At 39.6% G+C, this 19785-nt stretch overlaps 1 protein-coding gene across 4 annotated transcripts in view; it reads left to right on the top strand.

Annotated features, from left to right (window-relative positions):
• The window catches only part of MYO5A (myosin VA), a 186635-nt gene that overhangs the window by 98344 nt on the left and 68506 nt on the right, over positions 1 to 19785 (top strand). For all 4 annotated transcript variants that reach the window (XM_033851686.2, XM_033851685.2, XM_019946568.3 and 1 more), the window contains exons 12-19: positions 3232 to 3372; positions 5597 to 5722; positions 7022 to 7105; positions 12820 to 12981; positions 14156 to 14253; positions 16287 to 16373; positions 16462 to 16570; positions 19001 to 19212. In XM_033851686.2, coding sequence (XP_033707577.1) covers positions 3232 to 3372; positions 5597 to 5722; positions 7022 to 7105; positions 12820 to 12981; positions 14156 to 14253; positions 16287 to 16373; positions 16462 to 16570; positions 19001 to 19212 — 1019 coding nt within the window. The remainder of the gene's footprint in view (positions 1 to 3231; positions 3373 to 5596; positions 5723 to 7021; positions 7106 to 12819; positions 12982 to 14155; positions 14254 to 16286; positions 16374 to 16461; positions 16571 to 19000; positions 19213 to 19785) is intronic.

Here is a 19785-nt window from a genome sequence, read left to right as displayed (position 1 = left end):
TATTATCTGTGGTTTAAAACAGCTAAACTGCTGAGGAATTTAGGATTAGTAAATGCTGCAACCTTGGAAAGATGTTTATGGTCCAGATTGGATTCAAGGTCATCCTTGGATTGCTGTCTGAGAATAGTGAAAACTTGGTCCAAATAAATTGAGAGAGGGAAGCCGAAAGTGTGTTAAGTAGCAATATAGGGGGTGTAAAACTTTGATCCCAGGGATATCCTTCAGTTCGTCGTTCCTGAGGCTAACTATATGTGGAGTTATGACTGTCTTAACTCTTACTTGCTGTATTAGCAAGAGGTCAGAACAAGAAAGCCAGGACATATTCTCTTTTCTATATATATATATATATATATATATATATATATATATATATATATATCAATAAATCAATAGATAATGTTTCAAATGAATAAATAAAAAAATAGCTGGTAAGCATATTCTTTAGAGGTAAATATCAGAAGAAATAGCTGAGGGAGTTAAAAATGGTCACTTCCAGGGAGTGAGACTGGGGTGGGGGAGGGATAGGACAAAGGATTGTTGCTCATCATCATAAAACCTTTAAACTATTTCATTTTCAAAAAATATTGCATGTACTTTGAAAAAAACTTGGACCACCTTTATTTAGCAAATTAAGCTACTTAGTACAGTGAAATAATGTAGAGGTGATCTTAAAATCTTAGGCTTATGACTGTTTCTACAAGAATATGACTGGTGTATTTTGCATCTCTGCATAAGGAACATTAATAAAAACCTATCAGAGACTAAATTGAGCTTTATTTTTTCTCAAGGTTTTCCTGAGTTTCTTAATATTTTAATCAGTGGCACAACCTTCTGTTCTTTCCCAGTATATTTTGGCACAAGGTGACTAGAAGAAAAGGAACCAGTGCCAGCCTTATTAAGGACTGGCTAATTTGTTTATTTCTCAAGGACCTCATATCTCTGCATGTGTGTTTCTGACTCTCTCCTTTCTCTTTCCCTCTTTCTGTCTCTATCCATCTGTTTCTCCTCTCTTTCTCTCTCTCTCACACACACACACACACACACACTTACACACACACACACACACACGCACTGCATCCTAGCCTCTCTCTGCACAACTGCTCCACTCCCTCTTATCAGATGGCATATATTTTTCTTCTGTTCTGTATATATTTTGTCAAGGTTTCTGCTTCCTCACTCACCTCACACTTCCTGTGAACCAAGCAGTGGTTGGAATGCTCCCATCCTCTTAACTTGTTTAACTCTCATTCATCTTGACTTCTTTCAGCATCAGCTTCCACTGTTAATTGCCTGTTTCCTAGTTTTTATACCCAAGAAACAGAATTTGATTAACCCAGTTCATTCGTTCATCAGAGATCTCTGGCACTTGACTAGCTGTGACTAGGAGCATGGGGTCTCACAGTAAAGAATTTGGTGCTTAGGGCTGCTCCCTCAGCAGGGGCTGTGGGTAGGGCAGTGGGCAGGAGAAATGTGGTGATTGGCAGGTTTAGTGCTTGGAGGCATTACCTTATCCACCAAGGATCTCTTGCCATATTGAACCTCATGCCCACCTGTCATTTTGGCAATTGAGAATCGAAAATTTTTGAGGCGCCATGGATTTTGCCGAACGAAACGTAGAGACTTGTATCAGAAACAGGCTCTAAAGTTTGGAGCAGTGTTTTTGTTGTCAATGTGGAAACTGCACTGCATGTAAATTAATGAATTTAAAAAAAGATAGGGCTCATTGTTTTGGAAATTATTGGTACCATCAGACAGGGCATCTTGCTGACACATGGTGCCCTATTTGCCTTCTCATTAATCAACAGAAGAAATTTGCTTTCTAATTAACATGACATAAATATTCATATGGATGACAGGTTTGGTTGTCGTTGTTTTTTTTAACTAAAGCTTTTGCAGCTGGTTAGACTATAAATGCTGTAAATGAGCCAAGAGCAGTATTATAATAAGTGTAGAATAAAGTGGAAAAGTTCCAGATGCGTGAGGAGAGTAAAGCATCAGAAATCTTGGTAACCCCTAAGTTTCATGGGGTTTTGGGTTCTAGGAAATATATGTTGTCTGGTAATAGCCACAGAGGGCTTATCTTCCCAGAAAAGTTGCAAGATGTGTGAGATGAACCAAGGTGACAAAGGAGACAAGAAAGAAAGCAGAACCCTCCAAGAACAAATGAGTAGAGGTCATTAGCATCTGTAGAGACTAGAATTTATGGGTTGGCTTCATTGGCTCTGCAGCTTGAAGCAGGAGCTGCAGCAGTGGTTGGATTGCCCTTCCCTCCTGGACCAACTTAACTACCTTTCACTGAAGAACTCAGATCACACAGGCCTTCCTCAAGGAAGCCTTCCCTCGCCACCCTGTATCCAAACTGGATAAGGACTCCTGCTCTCATAGCTCGCCATTATTTTCCTCTGGAACATTATTACAGTTTGTAATTATATTTCTTGTGAATACTTGATTTCTGTTTCTCCCACTAGTCTTCAAAGTCCATGAGGGCAGAGCCCATGTCTATTTTGCTAATGGTATGCAGTGACTGGCCTAGGATAGGCAGTCAATACATATTTCTGCTAAATGCTTCAGCCATTGCTTCTCAATGGAGATGAGAAGCATTTAGCAGAAATAGCAATGGATTCATAGTGGTTGCAGCTGCTTGCAGATTTGGGTGTAGAAGCCAGAAAAGTGAGCCGTAGATTCCCTGATTGTGGAGGATAATCAAGGCAGACACAAAAGACCAACTGTTAATCTAATTCTGAGACACATGAACTTCAACACCACGGTCCCTTAAGAGAATTACTTTGTTATGCTGTAAGCATCACCCAGAATGTTTCAGTAGTCTGGAGGGCATCCTCTCTGCATAGTTGTTCAAGGCCAGCTAAGGCATTTCTGTGCTCATGTGGTCAGCAACACTGTGCAATAATTTAAGGGACCAAAAAGTATATAGTGCAGTTTGGGATGTATATCAAAAAATCAAAAAGACTGCCATATTTATCAGCTATTTAAGTATTCACATACTTAGATTTTCTTGTTTGCCGAAAATCCTATATTGCGGAGGCTTTGCTGTCTGTGGTTTATATTTGCTTTCTCATTTTGTTCTCTGCATGTAAATCATGCTTCTCCAAGATGGTTGCTAGAAGCCATTGACTATCTCAAATTATGTTGGTGTCCTTTTATAAATGTTTCTTGACTAACATTATTTATGACAATGATGCAGTAATGCCAGCTTTTTCTTTTTCATTTCAGCATGTCTTCAAATTAGAACAAGAGGAATACATGAAAGAACAAATTCCATGGACACTCATAGATTTTTATGATAATCAGCCTTGCATTAATCTTATAGAATCTAAACTGGGCATTCTAGATTTGCTGGATGAGGAATGCAGGGTAAGTATGATCTTCTGATGTACTTAGTATATGAAAATTGATACATCAAGGTCAAATGGTAAATGGGTTTAAGCAGAGATTCACTAGTACACCATGAGGTGCCATGGTGGCAACAAGTGGAGGTCACCCTAACTTGCATTCTGAAGGGTCACTAGACCCAAAGAGTTCAAAATACGTTTGAAACCAGGAGAATCTCCCTTCTCATTGGCATTAGATACAACTACTACCAATTTTAGCCACTTCTGTTATTGATATGCTTATATTTGGTACTTTCTGTTCAGTGGTATGGTATAGTTAAAGAAATGCAAGAAATTGTACAAAAGGCATTTTGAATAACAGTTCTAAATATCCATAATTTTAAAATTGACTAGTTGTTCTTTAGTACTGATATATATGGTGGAGAGGGAGTTTTAGCTTTAATATTTGAAGATGCAGCATGTGGAAAGTATATCAGATCCCCAGCTTTACTGCTAACTGAGTTATCCTAGACAAATAACCTATCCTCTCTCTTAGTTGCTCTTTAATTTATATGCCATAAATTACCACTTAACGTAGGTTGATCCTCTTAAGCATCCAGATTTCCTGCAACATTAAGAATGCAAAGACAAATATTGTATCTTTTCATGTATATGTAGAATCTAAAAAATAAAACAAACAAATGAATGTAAGAAAACAAAAAGAGCCTCACAGATACTAGAGAACAAACTAGTGGTTACCATTGCGAAGATGGTTGGGGGAAGGGCAAGATAGGTGAAGGCGGGATTAAGAGGAACAAACTACTAGCTATAAGATAAATAAGAGATACAAGGATGTTATGTACAGCACAGGGAACATAGCCAATATTTTATAATAACTTCACATGGAGTATAATCTATAAAAATATTGAATCACTATATTGTACTGAAACTAATATAATATTATATGTCAACTGTACTTCAGTAAACAAAAAGAATGCATGTAAAGGTGCTCAACCTTGCTTGAAATTAAATAAAGTGTAAATCAAAACAAAAATGGGATACTGCTTTTTACCTATCAAATGAGTTTAAATTTGATAATACCAAATTGATATTTTTTTAACGACTTTTTTTTTTTTGCGGTATGCGGGCCTCTCACTGTTGTGGCCTCTCCCGTTGCGGAGCACAGGCTCTGGAAGCGCAGGCTCAGCGGCCATGGCTCATGGGCCCAGCTGCTCCGTGGCATGTGGGATCCTCCCGGACCGGGGCACAAACCCGTGTTCCCTGCATCGGCAGGTGGACTCTCAAGCACTGTGCCACCAGGGAAGCCCCTTAACGATGTTTTTGATGTGGACCATTTTTAAAGTCTTTATTGAATTTGTTACAGTATTGCTTCTGTTTTATGTTTTGATTTTTTGGCCACAAGGCATGTGGGATCTTAGCTCCCCAGCCAGGGATCAAACCCACACCCCCTACGTTAGAAGGCAAAGTCTCAACCACTGGACCCCCAGGGAAGTCCACCAGATTGACATTTATTGCATATATACTCTTGATGAAGGGCATGAGTTAGTACAGCATATTTTTGAGGAAATTTGACAATATTTGTGAAGATTTTAAATACACATACCTTTTGACCCAGCCGTGGAACTGCTGAGAATTTACCGTATGAATATGCTTACAAAAGTATTCAAGCTTTTTGTGTAAAAGGAGCCATTGTGGCAGTTTTCATAATAACAAAAAATCAGTATCAACCTAGTGGCCGTAAATACAAGAATGCTATTGTTAAGAAGAAAAAAAAATGCAAGGAGTTTATAGAATAATCCTATTTGTGTCCATGCCTTTAAAGACAGAAAGATAAAGAAATTGGTGGAAATGGTGAGAGGAGACTATTCTCTATTTTATACCTTTCTGAATTATATAAATGGCCCACTGTGTGCAAATGTTATTTTTATTTAACAAATTTTTAAAAATACATGATAGTCATGATATTTCATCTTTCATCTGTGAGGCTTTTGTTGCTTTAAAAGCATATCGAATATTTATTTGATGACCTCTGGTATAGGCAGGTTGAGTTGCTGAAGGTCTCAGTCATAGCTTTTCATTAGTCATTGGTTTGGGGCCTCTAAGAGAGAAATGTGGAAGGAATGAGTTCCTAAACTGGATGTAAAAGTTGTTAGGAAAGCCAAAACATGGTCTCTTGGTTGATGCATCAGAAGCGTCTCATAACAATTTTCACCTTGTTTTCTCTCTTTTTTTTCCCCTGAATGTAGATGCCTAAAGGCACAGATGACACTTGGGCCCAAAAATTGTACAACACACATTTGAACAAATGTGCGCTCTTTGAGAAGCCCCGTCTATCAAACAAAGCTTTCATCATCCAGCATTTTGCTGACAAAGTAAGGAAGTTTTATTATCTCTTTTCTTTTTGAATACTTAAGCTCAAAGAGGAAAAAAAATCAATAGTCAATAGATAGCATTTTTTTCTTTGCTGAGCTTGCATTCGTTAGCTCCGTTTAGGAAAAGTAAGCTTAAGTGTTGGCTTATTGGTTTTCTCTTTCTTTAACCTAAATGGGATTATATTAAGAAATAAATACATGTTTACAGTCCTCTATTTATAATTCTGAAATCCAAGAAACTCTGAAATCCATGTCTTTTCATAATTCATTTAGTGGCTAAGCCTGATTTTTGACCTGAACTAACATGAGGTTATTTATAGTCTTTATTTATCCCAGTTAGGCTGGATATTTATATATTTCAATGTAGAAATGTTAATATGTTTGATTACAGATTGCTGCCTCAGATTCTGCTAAAAGATTCTGGGTTCTGAAACCCAACGGTTTCAGAATAGAAACTGTGGGCGTGTGTCACCCTCTGTGATTGATTCAGTGGGTCCCTACTAATGAGGCATGCAGACTTGCTGCTTCACAGGTTCTGTAGTCTACTCAGAAAATCTGGAGCTATGACACTAGTTTATATTTCCAGGAGGTTGTGAGGTGGCCTTCTGGTAAGCTCCCCATGGTCCCCTTTAGGAACCCTTTAGGAGGGTTTTCCGAGTCTGTCCTGCTCCTAGCTGGAGACCTTGGAATGGCTTCAGGGCCGCCTAACGGTTTTGTGGTACAGGCTGGGGACTCTGAGTGGTAGATGGCTGACGTCTTCTAGAAGCAGGGAGAGTCCATTCTCATGTAGTTCTACTTACCGGATCATATAGCGTTTACCCAGCCTCCATCTACATCCATCGTCGCCACTTCAACTTTCTGCCAGACAGCCATTTGTTCCTTCTGACCCTCTCTCTAGCTTTTATCTCTTCTCTCCCAGAGGAGACTTACCCCTGTGGGACGGTGAGCTAGGTTTGAAGGAAATACAGTGGGTCAGCCTTGGAGGAGCTCTCTTTGGCCTGCATGAGAGAAGAGAACAGCTTCTTATGAGTCTGCTTACCCATGAACTGGGATGATCTTAGATCACAGTTAATCAGCACTGCCACTCTTCCCTAGGAAAAACAATATTTGGGGAGTTTTACTCTAGAGTTAACATGCTTCTTACTAAGAATGGTACTAGTTTCTTAGAATAAAACTAATGATAACACTTCACTGAGAGCCCATCACATAGCCTGAGCCTAATAAATATTTTTGTTGTTGATGACAATCATATCTATTCAAAAGTTTATTAGCTAAGGAGATTTTCCCATGTGTTTTCAGGTGGAATACCAGTGTGAAGGCTTTCTGGAAAAGAATAAAGACACTGTTTTTGAAGAACAAATTAAAGTTCTTAAATCAAGCAAGGTAACCATGTATAGGCTTTCTCCAATCAGGATATATTCATTAAAATGTTTCTTATTTAAGCATTAGCTTTTTAACAGTAATAATAATTGTTCTAACAAAATCAGCTTTACTGTTAGTTTTCTATTTATCAATACATGTGTCAGGTCCTGTTTTTTAAATGCCTTACAAGTGTTAACCCACCTAATCCTATGATGAGGTGATATTATCATTACTCCCATTTTACAGATGAGGGAACTGAGGCAGGGAAACTTCATAGCTAGTAAGTTTTCAAGCCAAATTATTGATAAAACCCAGGCTATTGAGCTCAGAGTCTGCACTCTTAACCACTATGCGGTGGTGTTTTATGTGAAATTTTTGCCTCCACGGCAGTTATAGGCTCTCTTGTGCCTTTGTGAGAGACCATGAGAGAAAACATTTTGTTGTTGTTGTTGTTTTTGGCTGTGTCATTTTGAAGGGATACGCTAGAGACATGGCCTTAAGCATTCCATCCAAATAAAGATTGACCTCTGGATCATTGAGTGCAATTTTCAGGTATGGTCCAAAGCACTTTGAAATTATTCTTCTTAGGTATAGATACCAGAAACACTGCTTTCTAGTGGGAGCAGAATATTCCAGATTGCAAAGAACTATGATGGCTCTCTGAGGTTGATCCCAACCTCCACCCTTTGACTCTCTTCAGGAAAGTATGGGGAGGGGAGCACGGCTCACTTTCATCCTGTAGGGAGCAAACCAGAAAGCTGGTTACTTACATTTAATAAAGTAAATATTCAAATATTCAGTGAAAGACTAACAATATTCATGTGAATTCTTCTGGATTTCTGACCAGCACTTTTTGTTTTTCTGGTTTATTCTAACAAAATCGTTTTAACTTCAATGGAATGTTATATGAACCTTTTTTTTTTTTTTTGCAGTACGCGTGCCTCTCACTGTCGTGGCCTCTCCGTTGCGGAGCACAGGCTCCGGACGCACAGGCTCAGCGGCCATGGCTCACGGGCCCAGCCGCTCCACGGCATGTGGGATCTTCCCGGATCGGGGCACGAACCCGCGTCCCCTGCATTGGCAGGCAGGCTCTCAACCACTGTGCCACCAGGGAAGCCCCTATATAAACATTTTGACTCTTGTTTTTGGAATAAAAACTTTTACTTTCAATTATTTTGATAATAGAAAGATGATGTAAGGACCAAATTCCGGTTTTAACCCTCAGAAAAGAATGAGTCTATAGTCTTAAATGTCTGTAGAAAAAATCATTTTTTCATTTATCCTCTTAAGCCCTGGACATTAACGCTTTATACCTTATAAGAATGATGTATAAGAGAAAATTCTCTCACAGTGCCAATCCCTGATTCAGTTAAAGATTATAAATCATTTTAGTTTATGAATACTGATGAAAACCCTGGAATTCTAGTGTTACTACTCTAAATAATTTAGCTGACACAGAACATTCACAGGTTCTCATTCCCCAGGCACCCATAACCTTTTGTGTCTTTTTTCTGACCTAACTTTTCTGACTGGCTCGTGGCTCCTTAATTTCCAGAAAGTAGCTATGCATTCTGAGGAATCATTTGGAGTGACTGCCAGTCTATATAGCACTGTTGCAGTTGGGTGGAGGTGGTGTGAGGTTTACATAGCTTAAAGGCCTACACTGCTCCCAGTCAGCAGAAACCCAACCCAAGGGTATGAACTTTATGTTTTAATTTTTCTGCACCTGATAGGAAGCAAGTGTAACCTAGTGTTGATTTGTCCTCTTGGAAGTACTAATTTTAGAAGATCAGTATTTGTGTTATGTGTTTTCAACAGAATTATTTTTGTGGTAATACAGTGTGGGGTTCTGTTTGTGTGTATGTGTTTTGTCTTTTTTTTTTTCTTTCTTTCATCTTGCAGCTTCTAGCCACTTTAAAAGGAATTAAGGTATAAAAAAACTTAACAGAAGGTGTCTTAATTTATGTTTTCCCACCATAAAGAAATCTGTTGCTACATCAAATAACAAGAAGCACATAAGTAAATTGCAGCTTGATGAAATACTACTAAATTGCAGCTCTACTAAATGTCATTAAAAAGAGTTATATCCCCTACTTTCCATGTTGCTAATTGATGAAGGGAAGCACAGTTCATCTACTGAGTTTATGCCTCAAATCTCTCATCTGTAAAATAGAATCATGATAGTATCTACTTTCAGAGGTTGTTATGAAGATTAAATAGGTTGTATTAAGCTCTTAGAGCAGTGCTTCATGTGTAAAAAGCTCTTAGTGAATAATGTTGTTGTTGTTGTTACTGAGATGATTTCCCACATCTTTATGAAGCAGTTACTTGGATTCTTCTGTCTTCTTTAACACTCTTTCCTAGACATATAAGTTCAGTCTGAAGCAATTCAGAGCCCTGTCTTAAGCATAGACAGATCAAAGAAACAAGATGGAATGTCCAGGCATATCTACCTACTTAAATATTTGACTTTCTGTTTATCTGCCTTTCTCTCTTCAAATGAAGTTGGCCTCCTCAGTCAGTGGGGAATGGCTAAATTTTTCAATGAATGATTTAAGAAAATTGGGGATTTAGCAAGGTAAACAGGTAAATGAGATAGGCAGAGGAGTTAGGTAATAACCACTTAACCAAATATTTAGATGATATCATATCATAAAGTGGTAAGTGCTATAAAGAAAGTAAAACAGGGCTTCCCTGGTGGTGCAGTGGTTGAGAGTCCACCTGCCGATGCAGGGGACACGGGTTCGTGCCCCAGTCTGGGAAGATCCCACATGCTGCGGAGCGGCTGGGCCCGTGAGCCATGGCCGCTGGGCCTGCGCGTCCGGAGCCTGTGCACTGCAACGGGAGAGGCCACAGTGGTGAGAGGCCTGTGTGCCGCCAAAAAAAAAAAAAAAAAGAAAGTAAAACAGGGTACCAAGCTAGAGAGTGACTAAGCTTGGGCAGAGGTGAGGTGCTTCACTAGCCACAGTGGTCAGGAAAGGCCTCTCTGAGGATGTGACATTTGGGCTGTACCCTGAATAATAGGAGACAACTGTGTCAGTGGAAGAGCAAGTGCTGAGAGGAGTGCTGAGACTGTATAAGATGGTTGTGTTTGAGGTCCATAAAGAAGGCCAGTATGACTGGAGCATGGTAGCTGAGTAGGATGGGTAGACAGGGGCCACTTTCTGGAGGGAAGTGTGGTAAAGAGTATAGATTTTATTCCTGTTCCTGTGGAAAGTCTGAACAGTTTTCATATGGGGAATGATATGCTACTGTGTGGAGATATGGTGGGAGGGCTGGGGATAGGGGCGTAGTAATCTAGGGGACAGATAGTGGACTGAGATACTGAAATTATAGCAGTGGAAATGGCTTATGATTTGTGGGTAGAGTTGACTGGTCTTGTTGATGGTTTGAGTATGGAGAGTGAGAGAAGGAGAGAAATTGAAGATGACTTCTATGTTTTGGGCCTGAGTTGCTGAATGGATAATGGTGCCACTTACTGAGGTGAAGACTTGTAAAAGATCAGGCTTCAAGAGAAAGAATCAAGAGTTCTGTCTTGGACTCATGGATATGGAGAACAGACTTATGGCTGCCAAGGGGGAGGGGGTTGGGGGAAGGATGGAGTGGGAGGTTGGGGTTAGCAGCTGTAAGCTACTATACATAGAATGGATAGACAGTGGGGTCTCGCTCTGTATAGCACAGGGAACTATATTCAGTATCCTTTGATAAACCATAATGGAAAAGAATATGAAAAAAAAGAGTGTATATATATGTATAACTGAGTTGCTTTGCCGTTCAGTGGAAATTAGCATGACATTGTGGGTCAGCTATGCTTCAATTAAAAAAAAAAAGAGTTTTATCTTGGACATGTTTTGCCTGAGATGGCAATTAGATAGTCAAGTGGACATGTCATATAGGAAGTTGTAAATGAAAGTCAGCAGGTCAAAGGCAAAGTCAGAGTCAGTGATATAAATTTGGTAGTCTTTAGAACTAGATGGCATTTAAAGCAATAGGACTGGATAAGATTGCTTAGGGAGAACAAGTAGGTGAAAAATAGTAGAGAGTAAGGCATTCCAACTCCTAGAGACTGGCCTGAGGAAGAACCAGGAAAGAAGTCTGAGAAAAATGGCCCACAAGGAAGCAGAAATACTGCCTAAAGAAGAAATTGTAGAGTAGTTTCTAATATGACAATGTGAAATGTTCTCTTTTTTTTTTTTAATGAAAACTCAATGTAGAGAATTTTAAATTTATAACTTGTATGAAGAGGAAGACATATATATGCATCTGTATGTGTGTATGTGTTCTGAACTCTCAACACTGAGTAGTTTTCTGGTAGATATTGTAGAACTTCAGTTAAATTCTAACACTAGTGGTGAATATGATATTTCAACCCAGCTCTATTAACTATTTCACACAGAAGAGAGAAAAACAAAGTTTAGGTAGGCAGCGCTAATGTAGAGCTAGCAATTTACTTGGAAATGACAGAAGTGTGTCAGATAGATCCTAGAGTCCTTGGCCTATTATCGAATAGCCTTACATCTTAACTCTGTGCTGAGTTTTCAAATCAAATCTATTAGGAACTCTTATTTTTCCCCTTTGTGATACAAGATAATGGTAAAACGTTCCCCTACCCCCACCCCCTGCCCTGCTTTGTAGCTAACCAAGCTATATGTATTCCGTAAAGCAAGGGATACATTCATTTGTGCAGCAAGCAACCATTATTGGTATGTCATGTATAACAATTTGTTATATACATCATGAATTATATCCTAAATTACCCTTATAATTGATAGATACATTATACCAAATGAAATTAATTTTGTTTTTAAATGAAAGAACTCTCTTAAGAAAATTATTGCTTCTGGAGATATTCTGAGTTTATTAGATAAATAATTGGCTATTGCAGTTACACTGACTTATAAGAAGGATTTATTTTATGTATGTGGACTGTTTCACTATTGTAAAGATATGTACATATATCAAAATGTTACTGTCGATTAGTTTGAAGTCTCTTTTGTTCCTTAAAATGTCTTCCAACCACATTAAATTATACTATCCACCCATTTATTAACGACCAGAGCTTTTAATAGACTTTCATTTCCTTAACCTGGTAGAACACAAAATTGATTGCAGGAATTATGCAGTCATGCAAAGCTTACAGGATACGGGCAGGGTTTCCTTTTACTTTTTTTCCCAATAATGCACATTACTTTCTAAAAATTACTGTTAATTCATGATTTTTTAAAATCTTATTAAATTGTAGAACTAGTTCGTGACACCCTTCCTGATGAGATTTTCAGTGATAGTTTTTAGTTGGTACCCACCATTTGAGTTATTGGGTAGACAGATGAAGCATGATGATAAAACATTTGGTGGAACTGATGTAATAAGACTTTCAATTAGTAGGTTGCTCATAAAATAATTATCGTTTAAAACCAGTAAAATGGTTAGAGCGGCCATTTCCTGTGGATTAAGATTTCAATTCTCAGTGGAGTAGTTTTGATTTTGTTTTCCCCCAAATAAGGTTGTAGAATTACTGCATTTTTTCCATCTATATTTTTGTAGCATTGATGTCACCTCCCTCTCACATTTTTGGCTCCTAACACAGATACTGATTATTTCTGGAATGTGACTCTGAAAGGGGTTACTTAAGGAAGGGAATCACTATGGATTGCAAATCATCATAGTGTTTCTGTGAAGATTTCCAATTGAGTTTGGGTTTAGAGTGTGATTTCCTTTTACTGTTTTTGACTCAGTTTAAGATGCTACCAGAATTATTTCAAGATGACGAGAAGGCCATCAGTCCAAGTTCAGCCACCTCTTCAGGGCGCACGCTCCTTACCCGCACTCCTGCAAAGCCCACCAAAGGCAGACCAGGCCAGGCGGCCAAAGAGCACAAGAAAACGGTGGGGCACCAGGTGAGTTCAGGGAGCCGCTGCTGCAGTGCTACTTCCCCTCTGGCTCAGCTGGAGCCTCAGGTCTTCCTTTGTCAGCCTCCCAGGTGGGGTCCTCAGGTGAGGAGAGGCTGGAGCTTTCACTGTGAGAACACAGAACACTGTCCACTCATACTTCTCCCCTCCTAACGTAGACCCGTAACTCTGCTTAAGCGTTTCCCAAAATAATTTTCTCTACATTTTAATTCTTCCAGTACATATCCTCCCTCACAAACCACTGCTGCCTCTGTTTTGTTCTCTGGCTGTTTCCTCTCTGGATTTGTACAGCTCCTTCAGCCCAGGAACCGTGCCCTCTGCTTTCTTTGATGTTTTATGCACCAGGGGACTGGGAAACATGACACACGTGCTTAGTGCCTGAACTGGGGGCTTTGGGCAGGAGGCTGAGTGCTAGTCAGCTTGTTTTCCTGAGCAGATAGGAAGCAGGGCCTGGCACAGGTCCACAGCCCCCAGGTCCCATGTCCCTAAAGGTAACCCCACCCTGGCTGTACTCTTCCATCCTCTGCCCCTCCCCATTTCCTATACTCTTTTAAGTCATCTGCTACTTTTTTCAGTATCATACAGCAAAATTCCTACTGTACATGATTAAATGACCTTAATATCTTTAAAGCAAGCATATTTTTAGTCAAAGTTTTAAGTGTACAACAGAAAGCTACAGAAATCTATATTAAAAGGGTGGGTGGAAGAATGAACTCTAATGTAATGATGATAATGATGTGTGATAATGATGTGTCTAAGTAGGTTCATCAACTGTAACACATGTACCGCTGTGGTGGAGAGTGTAGATAATGGAGGAGGCCATGCCTCTGCCAGGGTAGGGGGTATGGGGGACATCTCTGTACCTTCTGTATGATTTTGCTGTGAACCTCAAACTGCTCTAAGAAAATAAAGTCTGTTTTAAAGAGGCGGGGGCAGTGGTGGTGGTGGGAGGAGCGAGAATATCTGTTTAGCAGAGTGGTCATGTAAATGGTAGGGTTTAAGCAAATTTGACCCAAAAGCCCTAGCAGCTCCACTGTTGAGGGCTGGTCAGGTTCACAGGTGGCAAAGTCATCTCCACTAGTGTCATTTGAAGAAAATTTTCAGTTGTTTTATGTCATCTTTGACAAAACCTTGATGCCCCTTTCTGCTCTTTTTCATGCAGTTCCGAAACTCCCTTCACCTGCTTATGGAGACCCTGAATGCCACTACCCCTCACTATGTGCGCTGTATTAAGCCTAACGACTTCAAGTTCCCATTCACGTAAGTATTTCTCAACTGCTGAATTTAAAGTATCCATATCTCATAAGGATTGCCAAACCAGCAGCAGAGAAAAAATACTTAGGTAAACCTTCATGTCTTGTAGAGGGAAACAACTAGTTAATAGAACTTTTTCCGTTTTTGTTCCCTTTTAAGAACGTGAAAACAGGGAATTCCCTGGTGGTCCAGTGGTTAGGACTCCACGCTTCCACTGCCAGGGACCCGGGTTCCATCCTTGGTCGGATCAGGGAACTAAGATCCCACAAAGCCTCACGACGTGGCCAAAAAAAAAAAAAATGTGAGAACAAATTAGTAGTTGGCCTTCTGATGATTTTAAAAGTTGAGATCAACCACACATTTCTAGTACTATTTTCTATTTGTAATTTACTTCATTTCAAGATCTTTTTGGTTAACTTGGACTTTAGTTAAAACCAGAGCTGGGTGAGATAAGGTTGCTTTGGCAAAGGCTCACAATCATCCCTGCTACTTTTCAACTGTTGAAACTATCAGAGAATGTCTACTTTTACCAAACATCTTGTCCTGTGTCAAGTACCATTTGCGAGAGGAAGTTTTTTCCAAAACGGAAATATTTCTCTAATTTTGAAAGTAATGCATGCACATTATAAAAACAATTTTCAGGAAATATAAAGTGGTGTAAAAATAAATGAAAGAGCATTTCATTATACCCAGAGAGATAAAAAGTATTAACTGGCATAGATCCTTCTTGATCATTCCTTCCCTGCTATGTGTGTGTGTGTGTGTGTGTGTGTGTGTGTGTGTGTGTGAGAGAGAGAGAGAGAGAGAGAGAGAGATTAATAAAATGGAAGGGATCATGCTGTAATTGTTGTTTTGTATCTGCTTTCAACTTATGGGTGTTTTCCGTGTTAGTAAATACAAATCCACATCATCACTTTAATGGCTACATCATATCCCATTATATACACATAACACCATTCTTTTAAATTATTCCCTATTGATGGCCGTTTGGGTTATTCCTATGGCTATGATAAACATCTTTTGCCAAACATTTTTATATATTTGCCTGATTATCTCCTTAGAATAATGTATTTCTAGAAGTGGAATTTGTGGGTCAGAGATTAGGCACACTTACCAAAGGCTGTAATAACTCCCACTCCGCAGTGTGTGCGTGCTCCTTTACCTACACCCATGCCAGCCTTGCCCTTGGAGAGTCGGCCTTAGACTGCAGGGCACTTCTCAAAGACTGTTGTATTCTTCTCATTGCCAAGAAGCCCTTTCTGGAGGAAGTGAGAAGCTGGAAGAAGCTGCCACGCCCTGGGTGACTTTCCTGGACAGCCCTAGAGGCCATTACCTTCTGTCAGCCAACCGCATCTCCCATCACCAATAAAACACTTGAGAAGATAGCGCAGCAGAAGCCTCGGATAGGTCACTCAGGGCTTAACTGGGGAGTAAGAGGAATCATCATCCCGTAAGAAGCAGGCCTTGCTACTTCTTCTTTTAGTGTCAATTTAACATTAAGGTGCCGTTTATCTAGAGTGAAATACACATAAGATATAATATAAAATATTTTTCACTGACGTGGACACTATTAATGCTTAGTATGTATACACTGAGTTGAATAGCTTTTAGAACACCAATAATTTTTTAAAAATACCTGAATGGGGCATATTTAATTTGTTCTTCTTGTTAGAGAAATCTCCAGGGCTGGCCAGTCTTTATTCCAGGGGAGCTCTGCATGGTGAACTAAAGAGTTATGAGAACAGCTAGTCAGGCCAAGGCATGTAATGAGCATGGCACAGTGCAGAGGAGTTTGGGCTTTTAAAATATGTTTAATGGAATTTCTTATAAGTTTGTGGTATGTATTTTTACTGCTAATGGTCTCTTCCCCTCTCTTACATGGAGTTTTCCATTCTGATCACTGTTCCAACTTTTGAATTTTTTTTCTAATTTATCCATTTGGCTCTTTACAAAAGAATTCAGTCTCTGGACTGAGGAAAGTAGTTTGTGGCTAGAGCCACGCTTCTTTGTGTATTAATGATTTCCATTTTTACACATAGGTTTGATGAGAAGAGGGCAGTACAGCAGCTGAGAGCGTGCGGTGTCCTGGAGACCATCCGAATCAGCGCAGCAGGTTTCCCCTCTCGGTGGGCTTGACATTTTTCAAATATAAGGGATCCTAAAGGGGGAGGTTCCTGCTTCTTTAAATAAGCTGACATGAGTTTCTTTTTATAGGTGGACTTACCAAGAATTTTTCAGCCGCTACCGTGTCCTAATGAAGCAAAAAGATGTGCTAAGTGAGAGAAAACAAACATGCAAGAATGTTTTAGAGAAACTGATAAAGGTAAGAAAGATTTTTCACTTACCTTTATCGGAACAGATGTTTGCCAAAGGCCTTGTGATTGTAACCTGTGAATGTCCTAGGAATATCCATATACTACTAATCCGGGTTATTCAGGGGTGGAAAGGTGGAGAGGCACACTGTCTTGGAGGTCAAGGCTCTCTATCTTTACGATGGAAGGACCAGTAAAGATGATGGTCCAGTATCAAGATACAGGATGGTGAGGCCTGGACCCAGACTTGAGACACATTCTTTTTATTTATTTATTTATTTTGCGGTACGCGGGCCTCTCACTGTTGTGGCCTCTCCCGTTGCGGAGCACAGGCTCTGGACGCGCAGGCTCAGTGACCATGGCTCACGGGCCCAGCCGCTCCACAACATGTGGGGTCTTCCCGGACCAGAACACAAACCTGTGTCCCCTGCATCGGCAGGTGGACTCTCAACCACTGCGCCACCCGGGAAGCCCCCAAGTACTAAATTTTTATTGAAAATTACTTATGACAGACACCAGGCCAGATGCTGTGTGATTAAGAAAAATAAGTCTTGTCCTCAGGTGACATAGTGTGTCTTGGAAATTAATGCATTTTAAAGATAAGTATAATATACCTTAGTGTCTGTCAAATGCTGAGTGAGTGAGACAAGAAATCAACGGAAGACAAAGCCACATCTGCTGTGGGAAGGAGGAACTATTTCATGGAAGACATGTATTTTGAGTCAGGCCCTGAAGAGTGGGTAAGATTGTATAAAGTGGAAGGAGACTATCCTAATAGGGAGCAAGGAGCAGAAAAGCATAGTTTTCTCAAAAAGCAGTTAGAGTCGGATTTTTGTTTTTGCTTTTGCAGTAAAAAAAAATGGTGCATGGGACAGTAGGGAATTGGTTAGGAAATGTGGGTTGGTGTTTGAAGAGACTTGCATACCAAGCTAAGGCGTTCACAGACTTTAGAATGCACCAGAGTCACCTTCAGGGCTTGTTAAACTTCAGAGTGCTGGGCCCCACCCCTAGAACATCTGATTTGGTAGGTCTGGGACGTGTCCAATAATGTGCATTTCTAACAAGTTCCCAGGTGATGCCGATGCTGGTTTGAGGACTACATTTTGATAACCACTGATGTAGGTTGTAGAGAATTTAAGACTCATGAGATGCTGTTTAAAGAATATTTTCACTTATTTGACACTAGGTTGGATGGATTACCTCACTTTGAAGTAATTAGTCATAATTATTAGCTATTAACTAGATGTAAAATCTCTTCTTTGGTGATAATAACTTTATTTTTCTTGAAAGCACTTAGGCCACTTTCCTGGTAATGTGTAAAAGAATCTGATACATTTTGAATCTGGCCTAAGTCCTTTCTAGGGAATGGAGAGCAGAAAGTAGGGAAAGTCTCCTCCCCCAGACTGCTCCCCCCTGCGCTTGGGGCCACAAGGTAAAGGAGTGTAGGCTTGGGGGCGAGGGAGAGAGAGCTGAGATGAAATGGGGCAGGGAGAAGGAGACAGGGAGAGGGAACCACTTTCTATCTCTTCCAGCTAGCCTCCTTTGCAAACTTTATTGATTTAAACTGAAACAGTTTTAGATATATGTGGAGATTTCTGATTTTCTGTTTTCATGTACAGGATAGGAAATATTTGCTTACAGTGAAAAGTGATTTTTCTCTGTTTTCACTTAGAATTTCAGATCACAGTATTGATTATTATAAATAAATTCTACTCTTCTTTTGATATAAGATGGTTAATAACTTGCATGCTTCTAGATAAGCTGGATCAGAATATAATAGACCAAAAATAGCATGCATATATATCTGTGTTTACTGCTCAGCTTTGTTTATACTCAGAAGTCAATGAGCATTATAAATGATTACATGTTTGTAAGAGGAGTTTTGAAATCTGTAGGAAGATTTACTGTTGATAAAACCAAGAGATAACTGTTGAGAAACTTAACTCTTAACATGAATATGCAAGATTTTTTATCTTTTAGTTTTTATTTTGTGTGCATTACTTCCTGCCTTTTTCTTCATATTGGTGTTTTTGTCCCTTCAGCTTTCTCATGGAACACACAGCCCGATGTAATTCTTACAGCCTGGGTCAGTCAGAGGGAGTGCCAGCATCTCCATTTCCTTGAGATATTTAAAATACAGACAAGCAAATAGTAGCTGCCTATAACCCACAACCAAGTTTTGGGCCTCAGATAATAATTCCAGGTAGAATAATTCTGGAAAATAACTCTTAACCTGCAGTTTTCCTTAAAGTCCCTTCTATTTGCTCCACTTGCATAGGATCAAAAAGCTGGCTCCATTAGTTAATTGTGATGTAGCCCAAGTTTTAGCTAATAGTTTTATCCCTTTACTGATTCTGCTTTTAGACATATATTTTCTCTTTAAAATTCATTTATCTAGTCATCATTTCTACTTCTGAGTATACAGTTTCTTCCAAAAATAGGACAAGGACAAATACCAGTTTGGGAAGACAAAGATCTTTTTCCGTGCCGGTCAAGTGGCCTATCTGGAAAAATTGAGGGCAGACAAATTGAGGGCTGCCTGCATCCGGATCCAGAAGACGATCCGAGGGTGGCTGCTGCGGAAGAAGTTCCTGCGCATGCGCAAGGCTGCCATCACTGTGCAGAGATACGTGCGAGGCCACCAGGCCCGATGGTAGGTCTCCTGGCAGCATGTCCACTCTGGCTCATGGGCAGCGAAGATTGGCGGGCTCATCTGATTGATTGTCCAAACTAGGACAGTTTTGAGTGGTCACCCTACCTGAGAAGACAGCACCTTACCTCTTCTTAGGTCCAAGGAATTAACTCATAAGACAGTTAGATAGAATACAATTTCACTCACCTTTGTGAATGATTCAGATTGAACCTCAAAAAAATAATTACAAATTACTGCCTACTCATGTCCTCAGTATTTATTTTTTATACATTTATATGGGCTTGAAGAAATCATCTGTAAATTAGAACAGTCATGAATATAACTAGTTAATAATGACTCTGTTTAGGAGTTTGGGGGAGCAGTTAGCTGAGAAGGTGTAGAAGAGAGTTAGTTACACTTACGTGTGATTACATATTAGGATAATTTTAATTTAGAGATATCAAAAGACATGAATTAATGGTAAAGAACTTGTGCCCAAATGGATAGATTAAGGAAAAACATCGTGCATTAGCAATGGATAGAGCTAAGAAGGCTGGGTGATAAGTAAGCACAGGATTACTGTGTAAGCTCGTC

Source organism: Tursiops truncatus, chromosome 2, assembly GCF_011762595.2.
Source record: "Tursiops truncatus isolate mTurTru1 chromosome 2, mTurTru1.mat.Y, whole genome shotgun sequence".
NCBI classification, from domain to species: Eukaryota; Metazoa; Chordata; class Mammalia; order Artiodactyla; family Delphinidae; genus Tursiops; species Tursiops truncatus.
The sequence above is the reverse complement of the archived record's forward strand: the minus strand, read 5'-3'. Positions and strand labels throughout refer to the sequence as shown.